The 26,018-nt window shown below is 39.4% G+C and overlaps 1 protein-coding gene across 1 annotated transcript in view; it reads right to left on the reverse strand.

The window, feature by feature from the left end:
• The window catches only part of acaca (acetyl-CoA carboxylase alpha), a 271,808-nt gene that overhangs the window by 142,649 nt on the left and 103,141 nt on the right, over positions 1 to 26,018 (reverse strand). The window contains exons 30-36 of the mRNA XM_072589677.1: positions 20,569 to 20,712; positions 19,457 to 19,559; positions 17,978 to 18,085; positions 13,602 to 13,658; positions 12,531 to 12,575; positions 7,906 to 7,947; positions 3,654 to 3,869 (exon numbers count right to left, since the gene is read on the reverse strand). Coding sequence (XP_072445778.1) covers positions 3,654 to 3,869; positions 7,906 to 7,947; positions 12,531 to 12,575; positions 13,602 to 13,658; positions 17,978 to 18,085; positions 19,457 to 19,559; positions 20,569 to 20,712 — 715 coding nt within the window. The remainder of the gene's footprint in view (positions 1 to 3,653; positions 3,870 to 7,905; positions 7,948 to 12,530; positions 12,576 to 13,601; positions 13,659 to 17,977; positions 18,086 to 19,456; positions 19,560 to 20,568; positions 20,713 to 26,018) is intronic.

A 26,018-nucleotide genomic window follows, 5' to 3' on the forward strand; every position in this document is an offset into this window, starting at 1 on the left:
ACTTGAGGCTCTTTTGGAAATTGGCAAATACGATATTGTGGGGATAACTGAGACGTGGCTTCAAATGGACAGGACCTGGGAAATGAATATTCAAGGCTACACGTGCTATCGTAAGGACAGACTGACCGGCAGAGGGGGTGGGGTGGCCTTGTTGGTAAGGGAGGATATTCAGTCCCTTGCGCGGGGGGACCTTGAGTCAGGGGATGTAGAATCAATGTGCATAGAGCTGCGAAATACTAAGGGTAAAAAGACCTTCTTGGGAGTTATCTACAGGCCCCCAAACAGTAGTCTGGATGTCGGATGTAAGTTGAAACAGGAGCTGAAATTGGCCTGTCGCAAAGATGTTACTACAGTTGTTATGGGGGATTTTAATATGCAGGTAGACTTGGAGAATCAGGATGGTATTGGACCTCAAGAAAGAGACTTTGTGGAGTGCCTCAGAGATGGATTCTTAGAGCAGCTGGTGCTGGAGCCAACCAGGGAGAAGGCAATTCTGGATCTGGTATTGTATAATGAACCAGAATTGGTCAGAGACCTCGAAGTGAAGGAGCCATTGGGAAGTAGTGACCATAATACATTAAGCTTCAATTTGAGAGGGAGAGGGTACAGTCGGAAGTGACAGTACTTCTGTTGAATAAAGGGAACTATGGAGCTATGAGGGAGGAGCTGGCCAAAGTTCAATGGTGCAATACCTTAGCAGGGATGACCGTGGATGAACAATGGCAGATATTTCTTTGTATAATGCAGAAGTTGCAGGATCAGTTCATTCCTAAAAGGAAGAAAGATTCCAGGAGGAGGCATGGGTGGCCGTGGCTGACGAGGGAAGTTAAGAATCATATAAAGTTAAAAGAGAAAAGTATAACATATCAAAGATAAATGGGAAAACCGAGGACTAGGAAGCTTTTAAAGAACAACAGAGGATTACTAAGAAGGAAATACGCAAAGGAAAAAATGAGGTACGAAGGTAAACTGGCCAAAAATATAAAGGAGGATAGTAAATGCTTTTTTAGGTATGTGCAAGGCAAAAAAATGGTTAGGACTAAAATTGGGCCCTTGAAGACAGAATCAGGGGAATATATTACGGGGAACAAAGAAATGGCAGAAGAATTAAATGGGTACTTCAGATCTATGTTCAATGGGGAAGACACAAGCAATCTCCCTGAGGTAACAGTGGCTGAAGGACCTGAACTGAAGGGAATTGATATTTGCCAGGATTTGGTGTTGGAGAGACTGTTAGGTCTGAAGGTTGATAAGTCTCTGGGGCCTGATGGTCTACATCCCAGGGTACTGAAGGAGGTGGCTCGGGAAATCGTGGATGCGTTGGTGATTATTTTCCAGTGTTCGATAGATTCGGGGTCGGTTCCTGAGGATTGGAGGGTGGCTAATGTTATGCCACTTTTTAAGAAAGGTGGGAGAGAGAAAGCAGAAAATTATAGACCAGTTAGTCTGACCTCAGTGGTGGGAAAGATGCTGGAGTCTATTATAAAGGATGAAATTACGACACATCTGGATAGTAGTAACAGGATAGGACAGAGTCAGCGTGGATTTATGAAGGGGAAATCATGCTTGACTAATCTTCTGAAATCTTTTGAGGATGTAACTCTGAAGATGGATGAGGGAGATCCAGTAGATGTAGTGTACCTGGACTTTCAGAAAGCTTTTGATAAAGTCCCACACAGGTTAGTGAGTAAAATTAGGGCGCATGGTACTGGGGACAAAGTACGAGATTGGATTGAAAATTGGTTGGCTGATAGGAAACAAAGGGTAGTGATAAACGGCTCCATTTCGGAATGGCAGGCAGTGACCAGTGGGGTACCGCAGGGATCCGTGCTGGGACCGCAGCTTTTTACAATATATGTTAATGATATAGAAGATGGTATCAGCAATAACATTAGCAAATTTGCTGATGATACAAAGCTGGGAGGCAGGGTGAAATGTGATGAGGATGTTAGGAGATTACAGGGTGACCTGGACAAGTTAGGTGAGTGGGCAGATGCATGGCAGATGCAGTTTAATGTGGATAAATGTATGGTTATCCACTTTGGTGGCAAGAACAAGAAGGCAGATTACTACCTCAATGGAATCAATTTAGGTAAAGGGGCAGTACAGAGAGATCTGGGTGTTCTTGCACACCAGTCAATGAAGGCAAGCATGCAGGTACAGCAGGTAGTGAAGAAGGCTAATAGCATGCTGGCCTTCATAACACGAGGAATTCAGTATAGAAGCAAAGAGGTGCTTCTGTGGCTGTACAGGGCCCTGGTGAGACCACACCTGGAGTACTGTGTGCAGTTCTGGTCTCCAAATTTGAGGAAAGACATCCTGGCTATTGAGGGAGTGCGGTGTAGGTTCACGAGGTCAATTCCTGGAATGGTGGTATTACCTTGCACTGAAAGACTGAAGCGACTGGGCTTGTATACCCTTGAGTTTAGAAGACTGAGAGGGGATCTGATTGAGACATATAAGATTATTAAAGGATTGGACACTCTGGCAGCAGTAAACAAGTTTCCGCTGATGGGTAAGTGCCAAACCAGAGGACACAGCATAAAAATACGGGGTAGACCATCTAGGACAGAGATGAGGAGAAACTTCTTCACCCAGAGAGTGGTGGCTGTGTGGAATGCTCTGCCCCAGAGGGTAGTGGAGGCCCAGTCTCTGGATTCATTTAAGAAAGAGTTGGATGGAGCTCTCAAAGATAGTGGAATCAAGGGTTATGGAGATAAGGCAGGAAGAGGATACTGATTAGGAATGATCAGCCATGCTCATACTGAATGGCGGTGCAGGCTCAAAGGGCTGAATGGTCTACTCCTGCACCTATTGTCTATTGTCTATCTTTCACATGAATGCAGCCAACATCCTGCATCTCCACCCACCATACTTGACTTCTCCACTATTTCTATACTAATATACTGTTTGCTTGGTATCCTGACATGTGCAAATGAAAACTTTCTCCAATTAAACACCAATAACTGCACTTTACTATTGGTTCCATCCTCCTCCTTGTTCTCTGTCCAAGGTTAAACCACAATGTTTGTAATCTCAGGATCCAAGTTGATCCTGCACGGAGTTTCCATCCTCATATCCTCGCCAACATAATGAACTTCTACTTCCAATTCCATAACATAAAACTGAATATTGCCTCAGCCCATCTGCTGCTGAAACCCTCATCTGTCTCTCATCACCCCTAGCTCAACACTCTAATGCTCTCCTGCTGTTCCCCCTACAACCACCCTCCTCCAAGTGTAAACATCAGCTCAGCAGAAACTCAGCTGTATCCTGCCCTATTTCAAAACGTGCTTATTCATCACCCCTTCTCTTGCTGACTGCTCCCAATTCAACTGATGTTTAACTTCTCTTTAAAATCGCATCATGGCCTGTGACCAGTGTTGCTTAGATTTTGCAGTTTCTCTGACTCTGACCTCCACTGAAACATTCCCCACAAAGTCCCAGGATCACACATTTGAATTCAGTCTGTCAATCCTCCACTCCTCCTACCTCACTTGCTTTATCACCTTTTTCTTTTGGCCAAACATATTATCACCATTACCAATATCTTACTGCTAGGTTAGGCATTAATTGTAATTCTAACATTGGCATAAAAAGTTTTGAGGGCATTTTTAACAGTGCTAAATGAATGTTTTCATAAGTTCACCCACCTTCGTGACCAAGTCTGAGTGCCGAATAATCGCTCGTACAAAGAATCGATAGTCAGTCACCTCAATACCAGCCTCCACCTTGGCGGCACCCAAATACAAGTGCATTTTGTGATTGGCACATGGCATTGCGGTAAGATCAAAATTACGCATCCGATTTAGCTCCAGCTGGAAAGCCAGCGCGGGTTCCAGATGTCGGTAAATCCGGTCTTCCTGAAACTGCAAAAGAAAAATATATGTGCAACTAACAGAATCAGTAAGACTGAACTAATAAAATATGTTAATATAAGTACATTGAAAGGAAGGGAAAGCAAGAGAGGGAAGTAGGCACAGGACAGTCAAGTGTGAAGGAAGAATTCAGGGGAAGAGGGATAAGTGGCTAAATGAGAGACAGTGGGACGGGACGGGGGGGGGGGGGGGGAGAGGGAGAGAGAGAGGGAGAGAGAGAGGGAGAGAGAGAGGGAGAGGATGAGATCGAAGGAAAGCGAGCAAGGGTGAGGGAAAGAGAAGTTGGAAAAGAGGAGGATGAGGACAAGAGAGATGGAGAGAGAGAGAATGAGGAGGAGGAATGCATGAGGATGGGAGGGCAAAAGAGACAGGGAGAGTGGAAGGATAAGAAAGTGAGGAAAAGGTGGGGACTGCTGAAGAAGATGGGAGTGGAGGAGGAAGCTGAAACAGAGATGGAGGGCAAAAAGAATAAGATGAAAAGAGAGAGGTAAAGGAAGAATGAGAGAGGTGGAGGATGAAAAAGATTGAGACAGACCGAGAGTGAAAGAAAGAGAGATTGGGAGATGAAAGCAAGACGGGGTGAAAAAGGGTGCATGCACAGACATTCGCGTCCAGTTACTAAATTACGATTGGTGCTTTAAGATTTAAGTATGTGATGTCAATTTATACGAATCATATTGTTGAGACAGGATAAAGCAAAAAACAGAACTATTTAGATTGCTGCTGGAATTATGTTCGAAAAGACTGGTGGAGGCCACAATACTGAACATATTTACAGGTTGTTTTGTAACTTGGATTTCAAGATAGCAGTGTCGATGAACTCGATCATTGAATTTGCATTAAAGAAAGCAGTGCCTTCAATCAGAAGGTAGACTGTCCTCTCATCAATGTGAACTCGAGGACAGGCACATGGATACCACTCTTCTGAAATCAAATTGCACAAGAAGCAAATGCAGATTTTGCTCAAGACAGCCACGTTTTCAATTCTAGAATAATGACAGATTAGATAAGACCCCTTTTCATTCAAGTTCCTTGAACAATCTGCTCTCCACTTCCCATTAATTTTAAAATAATTTGTTACAAATTTTGAGTCCTTCACTTCTGTTTCTTAATGATTGAAGGTTTTAATGAATTTTGAATTAAAATCAAATGACAGTGCACAAGCCCTCATCTTCACCAGTGTGTCACCAGCTCTGTTTTGTCTTTATTCTCCTGCCTCTTGAATTACAATTTGGATTTTGGATTTGACAAAAGGTGTTAAACCAAAGCAATTACACCAACTATAGGTAAATTAAGAAATTTCAGTAGATTTTTATCTATATCATTGAGACATATCATACTTCCTGGGCAGATTTTTGATAAGCAAGAGGCTGAAATGTGATCAAGGCTCAGTAGGAATATGAAATAATCAGATTAGTCATAACCTTATTGAATGGTGGAGTTGGCTCAAGGGCTGGGTGGCCTACTCTTGCTCCAAATTCACTTGTTGCTCAATACATTGGAATATAGGAATTAGGAGTGGGAGTAGGCAATTCAGCCCTTTGAGCCCACTCCATCACTTAACATGGTCATGTGCATCAAAAACAAAAATATTGAATATGGAAAAAAATCACATCAATAACAAACTCTGCCCAATATTTCCTCTGTTTAAATGAAAGAATGAAACATCAGACAACTGTAACGGATTTCCCTTCAGACTCCCTGGTTTCTTCCCCAAAAATGGCCTCAATGATTATTCACTCCCAGGCTGCAAAGATAAAAATGTACCTCAAAGTCCCACTAAACATTGCTGCAAACAATGCATCATTCCAAAAACTCTCAAACATTTTAAACTGAATGAGTTGGCATATTATCCATTAAATCTTTTCAATTTCCATCCAATATAGAATTTTCCAAAACCTCAACCAATTTGATCAAAAAATAATCTGCCAGCCATATGTAAGTCAGCTTCCAAAGCTGCAACAGACCTAAATTAATATACTGCATCCTCAGGATAATCTGCTTTAAAGAAAATCTTCTCATTCTGATACCAAAAACATTTGTCTTTAATACTACATTAAAACTAACATCATGAACTGGGTGGATAAGTTTACGCCCTGTAATTTATTTACAATGTAGGGTTAAACTCAGAAGCTTTAATACAGAAAAATCTATTTCACAAAGACTCAATTGCCCTTATACACCCCACTGTGCCACTTGATGGATCTCGTTTTATGCTAGGACTTTACGTCTCATCAACTCAAATCTGGACTCAAGACAGTGCTCGGAAGAGTACATTATTCTTACACTATACTTTCTAACCTAATTATCAAACTCATGTTAGTATTCAATTCATAAATATGTTACGAATGACCTCTTCTCAAACAATGGATGTTACCCCATATCCTTTTCTCTACACCATGGTATTAATGTCACAAAACTATTACAATCTCAACATCACAACACAACCTATAATCCAAACCGCAACATCCAATATTCTTGCTGGTTTCAGAATAAGATTCCAGTCACTGATCTCACCTGGTCCTTCGGTTTCTCTAAGAGAAATCTGTTGTTCATTCCATCTCACTCCACTGCCACATTTTAGCAACTTTTTGAATTACCTCACTGTATGTGTCATTTCAACACAAGTTAGATTATAAAATTTAAAACTACCAGAGTTACCTGGAAATAAAAACAGGCCAGCTTTATCAGTATTAGAATTGGTTCTCTTCAGGTTTTGAGGGGTAGGGAAGACACTTAGTGATAGGTTTTGAAAACATTATGTGGTTTGATGAACCCAGGAGAGGCTAAAGGTTGCTGACCACTTGATTTCAGATTAATGCCCTTGTTGATTTACACTTTACAAATGGAAAATTGCAAATTTCAGCCACATCTTCAGGAACTGTGAAGGTGAGGGTTAAAGAACATTAACATTCCACAAGTTAAATTTCTGGTTAAGGTACGCTAAAGCTGCTTTCCTATACATGCGGGAACTCCCACTAGAGACAGAAGAAAGAGGAGAAAGGATGGGCTTACACATTTCAGATCAATTACTTTTTGCCAGAAAGGACTGACTGATGACAAGTCAATGACCTGAAATGTTACCTATTTCTCTCTCAGGAATTTCCCATTTTCCATCTAATACTATAATGGTATTAAAAGTACTTAGCTGGGTGTGGAGTTCTTTGGTATTTCCAACACTAATAAAAGGTGCTGTGTTAATATGAGGTCTTACTCCTTCCATTTTTTTTGCAGGATAAATTCAAATCATTTAAACTGGTCATCAACAGGAGTCTAGCAATGCTCATAGTGAGATAACATTAGATTAGATTCCCTACAGTGTGGAAATAGGCCCTTCGGCCTGTCAAGAGAGATAGCCAAGAAAGATGGAGGGAGTCCACACCGACCCTCCAAAGAGCAACCCACCCAGACCCATTCTCCTACACTTACCCCTGACTAATGCACCTAACATTACAGGGAATTTAGCATGGCCAATTCACCTAACGTGCACATCTTTGGACTGTGGGAGGAAACCGGATCACCCGGAGGAAACCCACGTAGACACAGAGAGAATGTGCAAACTCCACAGTTGCCAGAGTCAGGAATTGAACCTGGGTCACTGGTGATGTGAGGTAGCAGTGATAACCACTGAGCCACCATGCCATATCTTTTTTCAAAAAACTTCCAAACTAATTCAGTTGATACTTTTTATAATCGGCCACTCCTGTATTTTTAACTAATTCTAACCTCATCTAACATGAAATTTCCTGTTGTTAAGAGGATATTGTTCACAATAGAGACTTGCAAACAAAACGGACGTCAAATAAATTGTGTTTTATGATAGTCTAGAAACATAGTGGAAGCAGATGTAACGATAACTTTCAGTGAGAATTGGATAAATACTTGAAAATGAAATATTATAGGACTAATGGATTAATTGGATAGTTCTTTTGAGGATCCAGTACAGGGACAATGGAGCAAGTGGCCTCCCTTTGTATTTTTAAGAGTCTTTTTACGATACATAGCTCAATTTTGCTGTATACCTTACCTTGTCTCTTGAGCGGAAAGTGAAGAACTTTGGAAACTCTCTCTGTGTAAAAGAAAGAAGAAAAAAATGCACATTTAAAATACCAAGTTAAGTGTCTGTGACCAACATATAGACATACAAAAGTTCAGGAAAGAAAAGAGACATTAAATGCCCAAGAAAACCACAATAAATCAGATTTAGCATGCATAAAATGCCAGTGATCAAGCCACTGATAGTATTTCTGGGAAAAGAAAAATTGCTCCTGGAGCCATAAAAAGAAATTCATTAACATAGTTTTGCTTCTTCCAGAACAATAAAAAAAGCAGCTTTTAAAGGTTTATTTCTCCCTTCAGACCTAGCATTATTGCTTTGCAAATGCAACCTGCCTGACGCAATTGTTGGGATAATGGTTGTGAGATATTTAATGACTGTACTGCCAATTTCCAGGAAAATATCATATAAAGGAACTACTCAGTAAAAGCTGAAATCAAATGCTACCTAATGTCTGCTTAGGGGAAATGCTTTTTCTATTTACCCACCTCCCCTCCCTACCCCCAAGTCGATACCAGTTAGATCGAATTGAACCTGAATATCCAGCAGTGCCTATGGAGGTCATTAGCCCCTGCTGTGGCAAAGCAGTCAGCCATTACATAGACAATCATAATAATGTGCTTAATTTAACTGCTCAAGACACCCTGGAAGTCGAGAAATTTGAAAACGAGCAAAAAAATAAATAATTTTAACTTGCTATTACATTGATAATCAGGTTAAATGGCCGATAAGAAGAGAGATTACATAATTATTGGACCAACTCTGCACCCCCTGTCCACTTCCCTGTGGTGCTTATTACAGAGACAGTAAATAAAATTAGTAAGCATGGCAGTGTGGAATCTGTGGATTGCTTTATTTGATAATGAAACATGTGGATTAAAAGAGAAAGAAACTGCATTTGAATTTTACATTCTTGCAGAGACCGCACTCAAAATTACTCTAATGGACAGAAGAGAGATTCTCAAGCTGAAATGAACTTCATGACACGTCAACCTTAGGAATACTTGCATTCTACCCATTGCGCCATTTGTACCTTGCCCTTACTGGATCATCCATTCTGGTTAGGTCCCTCCTCCATGCAATTAAAGTGAAACATAGCACAGAAAATAATTGAAAATGCACAAAACCATACTAGGAATGAACACACGTAATGTTCAAGTGAAACTCTTGCATCACAACTTGGAATCAAATTGAATTCCATAATTAAAGTAGTATAGAGAGAAATTTCACGAGAAGACATTACACAGTGCAAATTGGGCCAATAGGCTTTGGATGTACAAACTTGCTGCTGTTTTTATGTTTGTAAATCAACCAGCCAACATCCAAAAAGGGTCAGAAAATTTCTTTGCCAATTCAATGATTTAAGTTTTATGTGGGGCATTAAAAGAAGCCAAGAGACCCCAATTCTCAGGATTGATTAATTATAGGAAAATAATTCAATTCAAAGTTGGAACAAAAAATCTTTCTTCGTAGGTAATCCCTCGATATTAAGGATGACTTCCTTTCACTCCAGTGGCGTGGCTCCTGAAGTAGTTAAATAATCCAAAGCTGAATCAACATCCTCTGTCGCAGGTGGGGTTTGAAGATGCAGGAGATACTTGGGTTTTGGCATGCTTCTTCTATTATCTGAACTTGACCTCCATCTGAGCCTGTTGCAAATGTTCAAAGCAGGTAGTATCTTTGCAGATGTTTCTTCTCCAGTTTGGTGGTATTGGGTATGAGTCTGTGGGGATATTGCATTTTCTCACAGAAGCTTTATGGACGTTTCTGAACCGTTTTCTTTATCCTCCTGATAACCATGGCAAGGCTCAAAAGTAGGGAGCTTGCTTTGGACATCTCGTAACTGACATAGGGACAATGTTGCCCACCCAACACAGTAGATCCTAACCAGTACCTCAACACTAGGGACATTGGCCTGAGAGAAGGACATTAACAATGGAGTGAAAACTCTGCCAGAGACATTGCTGGTGAAATTTCAGAAATCAATTGAGGTGTCTGCCATACATATCCACATCTCCAATACACACATGGGACAGTAACACTATTGCCCTATAGACCATGAACTTTCACTGAGATTGGAGGTCTTTGTCATCCAACACTGTTCCTCACAAGTCCATATATGACGCTGACACATTTGAGGCAATGCTGAATTTAGGTGTTGATGTCTGCGCTTACTGAAAGAGGCCTCCACCTCACAAAGGCCTCGCCTCAGTCAACTAAGGGGGATATGGACTCATCTCCTCCTAATTGAGGACAAGAAGTTAATGTGCTAGGGACATGGGCTTGCCTCCCAAGATGACACATTCTTTATTGACTTGTGGGACATGGGCATCGTTGGCTGGCCAGCACTTATTGCCTGTCTTAGTTGCCCTTCAGAAGGTAGTGTTGAGCTGCCTCTTTGAACCACTACAGTCCATGCCCAGATGGTGGAATATGAATTCAATAAAATATGTGAAACAAAAAGCTAGGCTAATTGTGACCATGCAACCAATGCCAAAAACCCATCTGCATCACTAATGTCCTAAATGAGACTTCAGACCCACAACAAAGTATCTGACTCTTTCAACTACTCTCTGGGCCATTAGGGTTGGGCAATAGATTCTGGCCCAGCAAGCAAGGCCCACATCCTGTGAACAATTAGAAAAAAATGCAGTTTGCCCATAGAAATTCATCATGATGCACAGCATGTGAACAAGGGCCCTCACCAATGGGTACCCACAGATGCAATGTGTGTTTAAAGTGGAGTCCAGTGAGGTTGTATCATTGCACCAGTGTTCTTTTTCAATTTCCTTGCTGTAAAATTCCACCCCATATCGAAGAAGCTCCCCGCTGGAGTGGAGATAATCCCCTGGATGAGCAGGAAACTGTTTGACATTCTCTGCCTCCAGAACATAGCGCAACAATCTGTCGTTCAGATGCATATTCAGATGGTACTGCATGCATGTAAACTCTAATCAATGCATTCATGGGGGATATGAAAAAATAGCCCTCAGACCAAACATCCAGAAGATAACATCTGCTTTAGGCATACTACTACAACACAATTCAGCCAATCAAGATCCAGGGCAAGCCACAGAGTAATGTGGATCAACTTCCAAAACAAAAATACCTCTATGAGCATATGCAATAGTTCAAACAAGTCAGAAATTTTAATAATCTTTCCAAGACACCCAGGTAAATGTATATCTGGTAGTTCTTATCTTTAGCGGATAGTTATTTCTATAATTTGGACAGCGATCTACAGTGCAGGAATGTTTTCTGTCCTTAGTTGGACAATGTACCTACGTGCCAACTTAAGGTTTGGAGAAAATGAATGAGTTGCAGAGCTTACCAATACTTTAAGCTAAATAGGCGATTCATATGTTTCACATGATTAGAATCCACTAACAATAGCCATGCTGTATACATATGCAATGTGACTCAATTCTACTCTTGCAAATATTTCAGCAAACTGGTACCTATAGAAATATCTATTCACACAGTACATATATAGTGTGAAGTAAATATTTTAACTAAAAGATTGCAAAGTGTAAATGTGAAATCTATCCATTTGTGTGCTGATATCTACCTATCAGCAGGTGTACTCTTGTTTCTGAAAGAGAAGTTTATGGGTTAAGGTCCAAATTACAAGTTGATCTAGATAGATATTGCATTTCAATTGTGAAAGTGTGCTGCATGATCAGATCTGCTGCCTTTCAGGTTAAACAGAAGCCTTGACTGCCCTATTGTGGATGTCAAAGACCTCTTGACACTATTTCAAGAAAGGCACTGACATTCTGGTAAGTGTCTTGAGCAATATTTATCCTTCAAAATCAACATCATGATCAAATTATTGTTTGTGGCAACATGGCATGCACAAACTATGCGCTATGTTTACGCAATAACAGTAGTGACTAAACATCAAAAGTTCTTCACTCACTGTAAAATGCTTTGGGACACTACTAAAATGCCAACATCTTTTGTACTTTCTTATTAGATACCATACAAAGGAACATAAAGATAGTTGCTTCATTCCCACAACACCCTGTTCACAGAATGGTAGATTGAGTTCATACTGTCAAATAAGAGATTCCAAACAAAAATCAGAGGGCAAGTTCTGGCACCCATTCAGAGAGAGATAAGCCTATCAGGACATTTGCTCAATTTATCGAGCAAGTTGAACTGCAATTGAGTAATGGACTGAACAATGAATGAAGCCAGGACAACATAATTAATTTATCAAATTACAGTAAAATTCAAGGATCAGCTATTTACAAATACAATACTCTGAAAATTTACTCCTCCAGGACTCCAAGCCATTAGGCATTTAGACCAGTTTCTGAGAAGGCGCAGGTATAATTGGACAACTTTTGTTAAATTTGAGATTATTCGGCCCTAAAGTCCAACACCTCACAGTCGTAACAGCTGATGAGCAGAGGGACAGGACACAAAAGCATAATCGAAAGCTAGATATATTTTCATCCATTGGTTAATGTTGCCAAGGAATAGTTTCTTGGAATAGTATAAAGCAGTTGCCACTCAAACTCAGGCCGGTTTCCTTTGTTAACAAAAGAGAATATACCTAAGGAAACATTTCATAATTCTTGACTACTTACATGGAATCGCCGATCCACCTCATAATTGCACTGTTTCCGGAAATCCTTTAGGGTAAAGTGAAAAGAAGAAAGTAGACAAGATCTGGCTGTTAATAGGAGGATTAAAACGCAATTATCAAACAATTAAACATTAGATCTGCCCTGCCTCATAATTTTCACATTTTAAAGAGACTTACATTTTCACAGCGCTTCTTAAACATCATCATTCAGATCAAGGACAGCCTTTTCACTCATTTTCATAGACTGTTGTTTTATTGAAAAACCCATGAGGTCAGGAGACCTGGACAGGTTTGTTTGTTGCATCAAATTACTTCTTACCATTCAGCTTAGCAATTCTTTACTGCAAGAACTTTATATGCAAAGCTGTGACATTTGAGAGTCAAATCACACAACACAGGACCTGTGAAAAATGGTCAAGGTGCCACATTACAACAAATCATATGGTTTATAGGTGACTAGCAGGTAAGGATTGTGTGTGTTAGATCAGTGATAACAAGCAGCATTAATTTTTAATCCTTTCATGAAATGTGGATGCTGTTGGGTAGACCACATGTTGATATCCCCAATTTCCTTTGGAAAAAGTGACCATAAAGTATTTCTTGAAACAATGTGGATAAATCCACAATGCTGCTGGAAAGGGAGTTTCAGGACTTTGATCTTGCCTTCGTGAAGGAAGGGTGGTAACAGTCCCAAGATAGGATCATCATTTAGGAAGTTCTGACTGATTGATGTGCTTTGCAACTGGACTGGGCAAGAAAATGAGACACAGATAAGGAGTTGATCATTTTGGTCTGAAAGGAGAAATTCCTTCAAGAAGATGGCTGTGAATTGTCTATCCCAGACAGTTATAGAATGCAGCATTGTTGAGTATATTTATGGTTAAGATAATAAAGTTTTGGCCTTCCAACAAATCAGCGGAGATGGTGAGCGGGTGGAAGAGCGAAGCTGAGGCAGATCAGCCATGATCACCTTGAAAAGACAGAGAAGACTCAACTTTGGTCATTTTCTAAGTGATTTGTGTATTTTTGGGAAAAAGATGGGAATAGTTTGATTACAGTGAAGAAACATTACCTTCTGTGCTACAAGGAAGGTCAGACGACGGATACCATGGTCGAACAGAATTGACCTCTGAAGAGAAAAATACCAAATCATGACATTGCTGAAATCAACCATAAAGAATATGCATCATACACAAGATATTCACATTTCTGGCAGGTAGGAAAAGACAGCACTTGATGTCATTCTAAATCATAGCTGAAAAATGTGTTGCTGGAAAAGCGCAGCAGGTCAGGCAGCATCCAAGGAGCAGGAGAATCGACGTTTCGAGCATAAGCCCTTCTTCAGGAATGAGGAGGGTGTGACAAGCAGGCTAAGATAAAAAGGTAGGGAGGAGGGACTTGGGAGAGGGGCGTTGGGAATGCAATAGGTGGACAGAGGTGAGGGTGAGGGTGATAGGCCGGAGAGGGGGTGGGGGCAGAGAGGTCAGGAAGAATATTGCAGTTCAAAAAGGCGGTGCTGAGTCTGAGGGTTGGGACTGAGGTAAGGTGGGGGGAGGGGAAATGAGGAAGCTGGAGAAATCTGTATTCATCCCTTGTGGTTGGAGGGTTCCTAGGCAGAAGATGAGGTGCTCTTCCTCCAGGCGTCTTGTTGCCATGGTCTGGCAATAGAGGAGACCAAGGACCTGCATGTCGTTGGTGGAATGGGAGGGGGAGTTAAAGTGTTCAGCCACGGGGCGGTTGGGTTGGTTGGTGCGGGTGTCCCAGAGGTGTTCTCTGAAACGTTCTGCAAGTAGGCGGCCTGTCTCCCCAATGTAGAGGTAGCCACATCAGGTGCAGCAGATGCAGTAAATGATGTGTGTGGAGGTGCAGGTGAATTTGTGATGGATATGGAAGGATCCCTTGGAGCCTTGGAGGGAAGTGAGGGGGGAGGTGTGGGCGCAAGTTTTGCATTTCTTGCAGTTGCAGGGGAAGGTGCCGGGAGTGGAGGTTGGGTTGGTGGGGGGGTGTGGACCTGACGAGGGAATCGCGGAGGGAGTGGTCTTGCCGGAACGCTGATAGAGGAGGGGAGGGAAATATATCCTTGGTGGTGGGATCTGTTTGGAGGTGGCGGAAATGACAAAGGATGACACTATGTATCTGGAGGTTGGTGGGGTGGTAGGAATACAGACCAATAATCTACATGTCTAATCAATGCTGTTTTAATATATTTATGTTGGGCATATGTGGGCATGGTTACCACAACTGCATGACTTCCACGAGAAATGTTTTTATTTGAAATGAACAGTGATAGCAACTTTAAAACAATCAAGATTTCACAGGAACATTATAAATCAAAGTAAAACAGAGTCACCAAAGTGGAAATTATATTGGATGACTAATTTTTAAAAAAATATCGGCTCTAGTGAAGGACAAGCTCAGACTTAGCTAGGATATTCTCCCTAGTTGAATAGTTTAGCTTCACCTGCTCTCTCAATTCACACCTGAAAACTGGACAGCTGAACAGGAGGGCTACCAATCCCCTGAAAGTGTATGACAGCAAGGATTATTCTTTCAAGATAGAATACATTGGTTCAATGTCCAAATGGACAGCTGGTATTGATACACAAATTATTACCAGGGTTTCACTGGCAAAATAGCCAATTCTGGGACTGTGCTGCAGAATACCCTGTAACTTCACCATTAACGTTTGCATTCCACTCCTGACTTCAGTCTTGCTGACTTCCACTGCTAGCTTATCTTTCCAATCTACCTCTTTGCATTCCATTTTTGCAGTCTCCCCCAATTTGTTCTATGTCTCAGCTGTCATCTACCACATTTCAGCATTTGGCCTTTTATACATGTGCCTTCTTAATCTTCTAATTTTTCTGCACTTCTCCCTGTCTTTAAATACCATCTCAATGTTTCCCACTTTTGGAGGCGGTGATGACCTAGTGGTACTATCACTGGACTGTTAATTCAGAGATCCAGGTAATGTTCTGCAGACGCAGGTTTGAATCCTGCCATGGCAGTTAGTAGATGTTGAAATCAAGAAAACAAAAAGACTGGAATGAAGAGTTGAATGATGGTCATGAATCTATTGTCTATTGTTGGAAAAACCCAATCTGGTTCACTATTGTCCTTGAATGAAAACTTAATTAGATTAGATTTGATTCTCTACAGTATGGAAACAGGCCCTTTGGCCCAACAAATCCACACTGACCCTCTGAAGAGTAACCCACTCAGACTCATTCCCCTATCCTATATTTACCCCTTACTTGGGAATTTAGCATGGCCAATTCACCTGACCTGCACATCTTTGGACCATGGGAGGAAACCGTAGCATCCAGAGGAAACCCACGCAGACACGGGGAGAATGTGCAAACTCCACACAGACAGTTGCTAGAGGCGGGAATCGAACCAGAAATCTGCCATCCTTACTTGTTCTGGTCTAAATGTGACTCCAGACTCTCAGCAAAGTAGCTGACTCTTAACTGCTTGCTGGACAATTAGGGATGGGCATTAAATGGGCATTAAATGGGCATTAAAGTAGTGATGTCCTCTTCCCATGAATGAATAAAAATCACACCCTTGCTCATCTCTCCAACTCTTCTCCCAACTTGGATTCAAGGTTTCATTCCAAAGGCACCATATAAATATAAATTTAAAGACAAATATTTTTAATTTATTCTTGGGACATATGTATATTGGCAAGCATGACATTTATTACCTATCCCAGTTGAGATGATTGGATGAATGACAATTCTGAACTGCCACAGGATTGATACTGTTAAATGGGCTTGCTAGGGTACATCAGAAGACAGTTAAGAGCAGCCAACTTTGGCATGAGATTTGGGGTCATGCAGGTCAAACATCACAAGGGTACCAGTTTCTCTTGCTAAACAGCGTCAATGAAACAATTAGCTTGCCATAACTGTCTGACATCTCCTCGTCACTGCTGAAAATAGTTTGTCATCTTCAGGTTTTGTTTAAACTAAATTAATTTGAATTCTCAAGCCAAATTATTTGAATCTGAACTCCATGGACCACAAGTCCCAGCCTTTGCATTATCAGATGAGCAACATGACCACAGCACTACATGTAACCAATATATTGAAACCTTTTGTAACATAAAGTAAACTTTCTATTAATAATAAAGTGATTAATTGGGGTTTTGCTTTAGAACATTGGCTCTATTTTTCAACTAGGCTTTTTTAAAATATTTATTTCTTGGACCCTGACAGGTCATAAATCCTGAAGGAAGTTTACTGTTCATGTAACATAAATGACCTAATCATGCAAAATGTCATTGAAACACTGAAATTCAGTTTGTCAAAAGAAAATATTCTTGACTATATCAGACTAGAGACTCTATGTAGGACAATGACCAGGTGGAAATGCTCATCTTAAAACTCACAAATGTCTTGCCTAAATACATCTTTTTCAAAATATTGCATGATAATCACAGCAATTCTGGTTACAAAAGAATGTTTATTTTATGGAGAAGGGAAAGCAGCTAAACAAGCCCCTTCCTTTAATTTGCAGTCAGCTCTTCAGATATAATTTTAAATCTTGACCTTAAGTTCTAATATTTGAAATCTGCTGCTTTTCCACGCTCTTTAATACCCTTTGACTAACAGAGGGCAGGTGATTTGATACAACCTCCTGCAACACCTTGAGCTCAGAAACTATTGAAAATATAAATAAGTAGACAAGGTCTCAAATTCTCATCTGCCATGCTTGCACCTCCATGCCTTATTGTGCTTGGACAACATCATGGAAGCTTAAATCTAAATTTTTATCATTTACCCTCACAATGCATTACAACAACATAATCTTCCAATACTCTTACATAACAAATTTATTCTTTCCCCTTGGAAGGTGGATGAGTAAGGTTTAATGGGCCTTGCCTATCCTCTGCCATAAAATGGCTATTCGTTATCATGCGTGTCAAGATAGTGAGTATTGGCAATCTGTTCAAGCATATACTCTCAATCTTCTCAGTGATGCCTACATTTGCAGAGAGTTCTTGTGGCACAGTGGCAATGCCCCTACCTCTAGATCAGGAGGCTTAGGTTCATTTCCCACCTGCTACAGACATTTGGCATTGCACCTCTAAATGGGTGATTACAAGATATCTGCCTAAGCCTGCATGCAGTCTCGAGCAGCAAGGAGGTAGTAATGGGTGCAAGCCTGTTTTCTTTCTATTTATAGACCAGTGAACTGTTGAAGCAAAGATCAACCGAATGCAGAGAGAAGCGGTCAAGTTTAGGATTTCCGCACTTCATTTCAAGTTTTACACTGGACCAAGTATTACAAACTAAACTATGAGGGACTGGTCAGTACATTTTAAAGCTACTATCAAATAGATGCTGGTCAAAACTAATCACTTACTTTCTCTACAGGCAATTGTTGAGTCATGGGCAAGTACTTATTGCACAGCATAATCATAAAACGTTTATACATACTCACCATGGAGTGCATGAATTCTCCAAACATCATCACCAGGGCATCATCATCAGTGTCATTATCAATCTTAATAGCCACATTGAGAATATGAATAGGCTCATCTCTTGTATTCTGCAAGTTAAAACAAAACAACAATGGGGTATAAGGGCAGGATGAAAGAGGAAGGGATTACATGTACTCTAGGTTTAAACAATTTTATGATTAAATATGGAAATATACAGGTCAGGAATTTTCATATATATGGTAGGTCTATTTGTTTTCTAAGATACAGTCACGTAAATAGTCGAAAGGTGTTACATTCAGAATTAAATCTCCTAGTCCTGAATCCATTACTGTCACCTTCAGTGCAGGTACCATTCTCTATTCAGAGATCTGAGTTGCCTTCTAGTCAAGAGATTATTTTCCAGACTTATTTCAGGCATCTAAAATCCTGAGCCTAATTCAGCAAAACTCATGTAAAAATCTGAAAGAATGAATTCTCAAAACAGACATATATATCCCAGTGTAATATCCCAAAATGTTACAAAAGTCAGGAAAACAAGAGGCTTGTCTGGAGTGAAGCATGGAAACAAAACTGTTAAAAATATACAGTTTACGTAGCATTTAGTCCATTAGATTTATAAAATGGCCCGAAGTAACAAGACACTTGATAAAATGTAGAAAAAAAAATGCCAGATTCTTGACACTAGTCACATGAACAGCGATGGGATTTTATCTGCTTGAAGATCTTCCACATACCTAGTGCAGCCAGGAAAAGCTTTCAATTTATTTCAACTGCAAGTAATCAGGCTTTAAGTGTTACTGCTGATGACAAAGGAGTCTGCTTTGTGAACGAGGATTTTCAAGCGGTCCCATTTCCACTGCCATAAAAATAATTTTCCTCTTGAGACTGATTTTTATTGCCCCCTCACACAATTGGAACACAGTCTCCAAGATTGCACATTTGCTTGTGTTTTCCCAACTCTCCAACCCCAAACTCCAGTTTACCACCCTTCTAAACTAGAAACTTGTCATCAGTTGAAACTGAAAAGCTCCAGTGTAAAGAGTTCCTCCCTCTAAATAAAAACTGGGCAAAGGGGAAGGAGGGAAACATCATTATGGTGATAGGAATGGGAAACGATTGCCCTCTGGACTTAGCATCAGCTGCAAGAACGATCAGGTCAAGCATACAGCAGGCTTTCGACAGCTGCAAAAATATACCATTCATCAAGGTGAGTTCTTTTGGATACAGTTTCTGTACAAAGTTCTGTATTTCAGGTTTGATCCTGCACACTGCAAGAAGTGTTTTCATTTGTATAAAATGAAGTTATACTAGATTGGAGTCTGAACTCATGTTGTATTCAGTTATCTGAGTTTACCCTGATCACTGCACCATCATCTTTTAACAGTTGTAAGCTTGAGCTATGACAAAGAGGATTCAGAGCTTAGTACCTAAATATCTGATACTCCAGCTGCCTTTATTCTCTTGCTTATACTACTTACTTTGTTGTCATCTTCATCATACAGTGAGGCATGTCCTGACTCAGGAAAGGTGGGGCTTGGAGGAGGCGAGTCAGAAAAGCAACTTGTCACATCTTGAAAGTTTCTGTAAATAAAAAGTAGATAGAACTGTTCACATATTCCAGAATTTAAAATTCTACCAAAGACGAGCTGGTACTTGCAAGTGATTAAATATAGGAATGGTCAGTTCACAAGCTGCTGTCCCTCTTCTGCTTATTCACCTGTGTACATTATAAATGAAGCTTACACTAAGCAGTTTAAATTACATCACAAACTATGAATACAAGGCCCGAACAAGTTCATTGAAATCTATCAACCTTTCTTGGTCTTTAAATGCTTCATAGTCATTCTTTTTGTGGGGTCATGGACAGTTAACGCCCATGATCAAAAATATTCTCTGCTATAGTCTATACTTAGCTAAAATTGGTGAGAAAACAGATAATGCAGCAAATTAATTACTTGTCTTTGATCTCAGATTTGGTCTCAAACATGACCAAACTAATGAGGTGGAAATGCTATTCGCTCTGTTGGTGCAAGTGTCTTACAAACTTAGATGTGAACTTAGTTCCTAGACAGCACTGTATTAATCTACACCATATACAGATTGAAAGAATAAGAGATTGTAGCTGAGATTCACAGAAAAAAAAGATAATGAAAAAATTCTCGATAGTAAGCAATTGATTGATTCCTGTATCAATTGTTTAAATTAACTTTATCGTTTCATTTCCCAATATGTTAATTAGAATCCTAAACCAAAAGACCAAGGAACTCCGGATGCTGGAAATTAGAAACAGAAACAGAACTGGCTAGAAAACTCAGGTATGGCAGCATCTGTAGAGAGAAAGCAAAGTTAACATTTTGGGTATAATGACCCTTCTTCATAACTGATTGTAGCTATGAAAAGATTGGTATATATGCTATACTCGAAACGTTAACTTTTGCTTTCTCTCCACAGATCCTGTCAGACGTATTGAGTTTTTCCAGCAATTTCTATTTTTGTTTATGTTGATAATAATTTAAATCATGTTCTGTTTCCAGAGATAGAAAAGTCGAGAGGCTTAAAGTTTAAAAATAAAACGTACAGGGAATCTTACCTCACAAAGTCCTCAAAGGTGCGGAATGCGACCATTGCCCCCATACGCTGGCATGGTGGAGTAAAAGCAGCATCGAGCAGCACATCACTTACACTAGCAACATGAAACATCCCGTAATGGTTCAAGTTGGATGAGAAAGACATCCTGAATTGGAGCACAAGGATGAGCAATTAGGATTGGGAGGAGCAATTCAGTGCAGTATTGTAGAAAAAAAGCCTACAGTCCCATGTTTAAGCTGAAGCACATTGTGCAAAATTAGTAACAAGTATGTAAATGTATCCATATGCAGTTCCAAGTTCACTATTCAATCCCAAACTGACATGGGTCATTTCATTTGATTCATCAGCACATTTCTTATTCATAATTACAGAGTATCAATCCTTCCATCTCTCCAGGAGCCTTCAATAGTGATAATTAAATGATAAACAAGTGGGAATTCCAAACCACAAAAAATATTTGTTTAATAAAAGGTTCCTCACAGGCCCTCCAGTTTAATGCTTTGTTTTTTCCATACTAACTTTTAATTGGCATCTTTCCTACACTGCACTATTTCCAGTACACGAGTACTGGATTTTCAATGGATAACTTGCGTTACCCAGATGATGGTCGTACTTGACAAATCACATCCCAGAGTGAAACCTGGCTTAGCAGATCATAACTTTTAGTTTTTAAATTTGGTTATCACGGTGGTCAATCATTGAACATATTCACAAGAAGCTACCAGTGTACTTTTAATAAAAGAACATATAAATACCATAAACAGAAAAAATATAAATTCAACCATTTTTCCCAGGAATACCCTTTGCCAGTGAAGTATCACTCCTATCTTCAACTCTTCAATTTCTTATCTAACTGATAAGGCTATAATTATTAAGTTTTGCTAACTTTCAACAGATTCACCACATGATTCTCCCAACTCCCAATCCCTCCTGCCAACATGAAGACACACGCGGATTCATTGACTATTCTCACTGAATTATAAGCTGCCTGCTTCTGGCCTCTTTCCTTTTGTCATAAAAACTCAATCCAGTAAACACTTCAGCAGTAATCTCACCAAGTAGTTTATCTAGCCACTTAGCTTAAGTCATTTGATTTTGTGGAAATGCTGTTTGACCACTGCTAAATAAAAACATTTCTGACTCTTAAAATAAATCACTTTTACGGAACTGAAATCCAAGAACTCATTAACTTACACTTTGGAAGATCAAGTTTCCAAATAATAACAACATATTATAAATTTTAATTACATGCGATATTCCATAGCACTGCTCCAGCTTCCAATAATATACCATTCCATGCTTTGATCAGGTGAGCAGAGTCTCTTAACTCAGGCAGAGATCTACCTCACTATTTATAGTAAAGCAAAAGTTAAATGGATGATTGATAAAATTATATTGTAGAATTTCTTTTACTGTAAACCGTAAAGCAGAAGAAACACCTATTTTCAAATAAACCAAAGTACTTTGCTTTTAAATACAGAGAGGAAAATACATTTATTATCCTTCAGCACCACTGCAATGATAGTATAGATTTGGCTGTATTATCTTGATATGTTTCACGATCATTGCCCTAATTTTCCACAATAAATGGCTGTATGGACACATGTTTGGCTTAACTGCTCAGTTAATGGATTACAGGCATACAAAAAAGATGGGTCCAATGGTGGAAAGTTGCCCCATAGGTTCAGTAGCAGTTGGAAATTTATAAAACTTTTCCATTCCACCCGTTTCCAATATGCATCTTGGGACTCATAGGACAAAAGATGAACTGAAGGCAGAAGGCCTCTAACATTCACCTGAAACACCAAGTGACAGATGGATCCCTCTGTTTAACTTATCAGTCAGAGAACAGAGTCCAAATAAAACCTCAAAATCTGCTGCACAAAATGCGCTGCTGCTTCAAATGCATGACAGGGAGACATCTTTGTGCATCTAATTCTTGTCTCTGAATTCACTTTATCCTTTTTTTGTTTATCATGTCTTCAGCTGTCTAGGCCTTAAAGCTCAGGAATACACCCCTGTTGCCTTGTTACCTTCCTTTCCACCTTGAAGATGTTGCTTAAAACCTGTCTCTGTGATCAATTGCACTTCTATCACCTTATATGGCTCAGTGTCAAATTTCACTTTATGACACTCCTGTGCTGGTCCTTGGATAGCTTTAATGAGGTATTGTATAAATACACTTCTTTGTTTGAAAAATGAACCATACTTTAACAAAAAAGTACAAGAATAGCTAGACAATGGTGACCATGTTACATTATAATTTTGGATAGTAATTGAGAAGAACTTTAACACAACAAATATCAGATGATAAATCGGAGAAGAGCTGATTTTGAGGGATTGAGAAAAGTGCTTTTGAAAATCAAGTGGACAACAATATTGGCAAACAACCATATAGAACTACAATCTAAAACATTTCAAACAGTCAACAGAGCCCAGAAAAAATGTAACCTGCTAAAAATCATGAACAAGTAAACATTAATGAGACATCATGGATGAGGAAAGGAATAAAGAAAAATGCTAAGGAAAGGAACATACATAGAATACATGGCAGCAGAAGCAAAACAAGGAAGAATGCCAAGAAAATTGGGAAAGACATGTTTATAAACAACTAGCAAGGTAAAAAGGAACCGTGAATTTAAAACAATTAAAACAAAAACAAAAATAGTGAAGTACTCCACATACATATAAATAAGACAAGTTAGGATAGGAACAGGGCCACTAAGGGTTGTCAAAATAAAATCATATTCTATTACAAAACCGCAGAAATACTGAATAATTATTTTGAATTTACCATAAATGGACATGGCATCAGAAAATTAGTCTAGAAATTATATAACCAAATTTAAAATAAAACCAAGAAATATTAATTATACTAACCAAATTCAAAGATGAGAAAAACAGAGATTGCATTTATGCATTTGGAAAAATCTAGGGAGTGTTGGAGAAGTATTATTATACTTAATAATACACAAGAGAAAGATGCAACACCAGTGCACCACAGATGGCTAATATTATGCCATTACTTAGAAAACGAGAGAGAAAAATAAAGGATAATGTAGTAGATGGACTACATTTACATTTCCAAAAGTCCTTCAATAAAGCTATTACATAAAACAGTAATGAGTAATGAGTAAGGTTAGAGAATGCAGTGTTGGGGCAAGCAGCAGCATGGATACCCAATTGACTGAAAGACAGAAGACAGAGAGTAGAAGTACCAAGTGTAACTTTACAGAGGGGCTAAAGGAGGGAATGGATGTCCAAGAAGAATGAGTGCTGGGACCAAGGTGCTTGCAATTTATTTTAATGACCTAGAATTTGGAACTAAAAGTATATTTCTAAAATTTACACGCAACATCCAAATTGGGAAGGGTGGTCAACATGGGGGATGAGTACATGTTATAAGACAGCATTAATAACTGTGAAAAAATGATCATATCTATATTGAAATTCATTTGCTACTTATAAAGTGCTGAGATATTATATATTGGTAAGAAAAATAAGGAGGTTGCATTTTACTTAGAAAATAAAATCTGAATGGGACAGTGGAAAATTGGAACCGAGGTATGTAAACTAAAAGATTATTGATGCAGTCAAACATGGCCATAACAAAAGCAAATCAAGAACTAAAATTTAGTTATACAGGGATGTTATTAAAAAATAGAGAAGCTTTAAAGTTAACTTGTATTGAATCTTCCTTTAATTTTTTTATTAAAATAGATTTTACAACAAGTACAAAGTATTAAATCTTTATTAGGCAACACTGAGTATTATCAGCAATCCTGATCATGACAGTAAAGGCACTGGAGGGGATGCAAAAATATTCACATGGATATTCATTTTAAGCATGTAAAATTAAAGTAGTTGCAATAGTGCACTTAAAGAACTTACCTGGTTGACAGAAGGGAAACAAAGAATAGAAATAAATAGGTCTTTTTCCAAGTGGTGGCTAGTGACTATTGGGTTGGCACAGGTATTGATGCATGGACAATACGCACTAATGATTTAGATGAGGGAACTCGATTTTAATATCTCCTAGTTTGTATCATCTGGAAAGCTGGGAGGAAGGTGAACTATGAGGATGGTGCAGAGATGCTTCAGTATGATTTGGACAAGTTGAGTCAGTGGGTAAATGCATGGGAAATGAAGTATAATGTGAATAAATGTGAGGCAATATACTTTGGTAACAAAAGCAGGAAGGTGGATCATCCAAATGGCAATAGATTGAGAAAAGCGGGAGGTGCAATGAAACCTGAGTGCCCTCGTACACCAGTGACTGAAAGTAAGCACATAGGTACAAATGGTATTTTGGCCTTCACAGCAAAAGGATTCAAGTGTACGAGTAGGGATACTTTGCTACAATTGTAAAGGGCCTTCGTGACAACACAAATTGTAAAGGGCCTTCGTGACAACACAAATTGTAAAGGGCCTTCGTGACAACACATCTGGAGTAGTGTGTACAGTTTTGGTCTCATCTGAGGAAGGACATTCTGTATGAAGGGAGTGCAATAGGGTTTTACCAGACTGATTCCTGGGAAATAGGACTGTTACAACAAGAGAGCGCGACTCAGTCAAGGACCACTTACACTGGAGTTTCGAAAAATAAGGGAGAATCTCACGGAAACCTATGCATTTTATCAGGATGAGACAGGGTATATTTAAGAAGGATGTTGCCAATGACTGGGGAGTCCAGAACCAGGGATCACAGTCTAATGATTCAGGGTCGGCCATTTACGCTTGAGATTAGGAGAAATCTTTTTACCCAGAATGCGATTAACCTGTGGAATTCTAAGCCACAGAAAGTGGTTGAGGCCAAAACGTTAAATATTTTCAAGAAGGAGTTTGATATATTTCTTAGGGATCAAATGATATGGGGAGAAAGTGAAACAGGGCACTGAGTTGGCTGATCGGCCATATTCAACTTGAAAGGCAGAGTAGACTCGAAGGGCCAAATGACCCATTCCTGTCCCTATTTTCTATATCTCTATCTACATCAGCAAAGTTATCTTCATCAGGAAATGTTGAAGGACATTACCTCGTTTGAGGCTTTTAAATTAAAGATTTTTTTTAGAATGGAAACAGGTTGGGAAAGTGTATTTCTATATGTAAACAACAAGAGCAGGCATCACCAACGTGGAGTCGCCAAGAAATCCAATAAAAGTATTCAGAAGAAATTAACGACAGACTGTGGAGAGAATGTATAATTTACTACCACTGGGATGGCTAAAGAGAACAACATAGACTTATTGGGAAGCTTTGGCTAATGAAGAAGAGGGTGTAGACAGTTATATGCTGATACTATTAGATAAAAAGTTCAGGAGAAGGATTAAGTGTAAAAGGAACACCAGCATGGACATTTTGAGCTAAATTGCCTGTTGCTTTGTGCTGAAATTCCATGTCATTCCAACTTCAATGAATTCAATTGTATTTTTTAAACAATTTGCAAAATTA

The sequence above is a fragment of the Chiloscyllium punctatum genome, chromosome 19 (assembly GCF_047496795.1).
Source record: "Chiloscyllium punctatum isolate Juve2018m chromosome 19, sChiPun1.3, whole genome shotgun sequence".
Classification (NCBI taxonomy): Eukaryota; Metazoa; Chordata; class Chondrichthyes; order Orectolobiformes; family Hemiscylliidae; genus Chiloscyllium; species Chiloscyllium punctatum.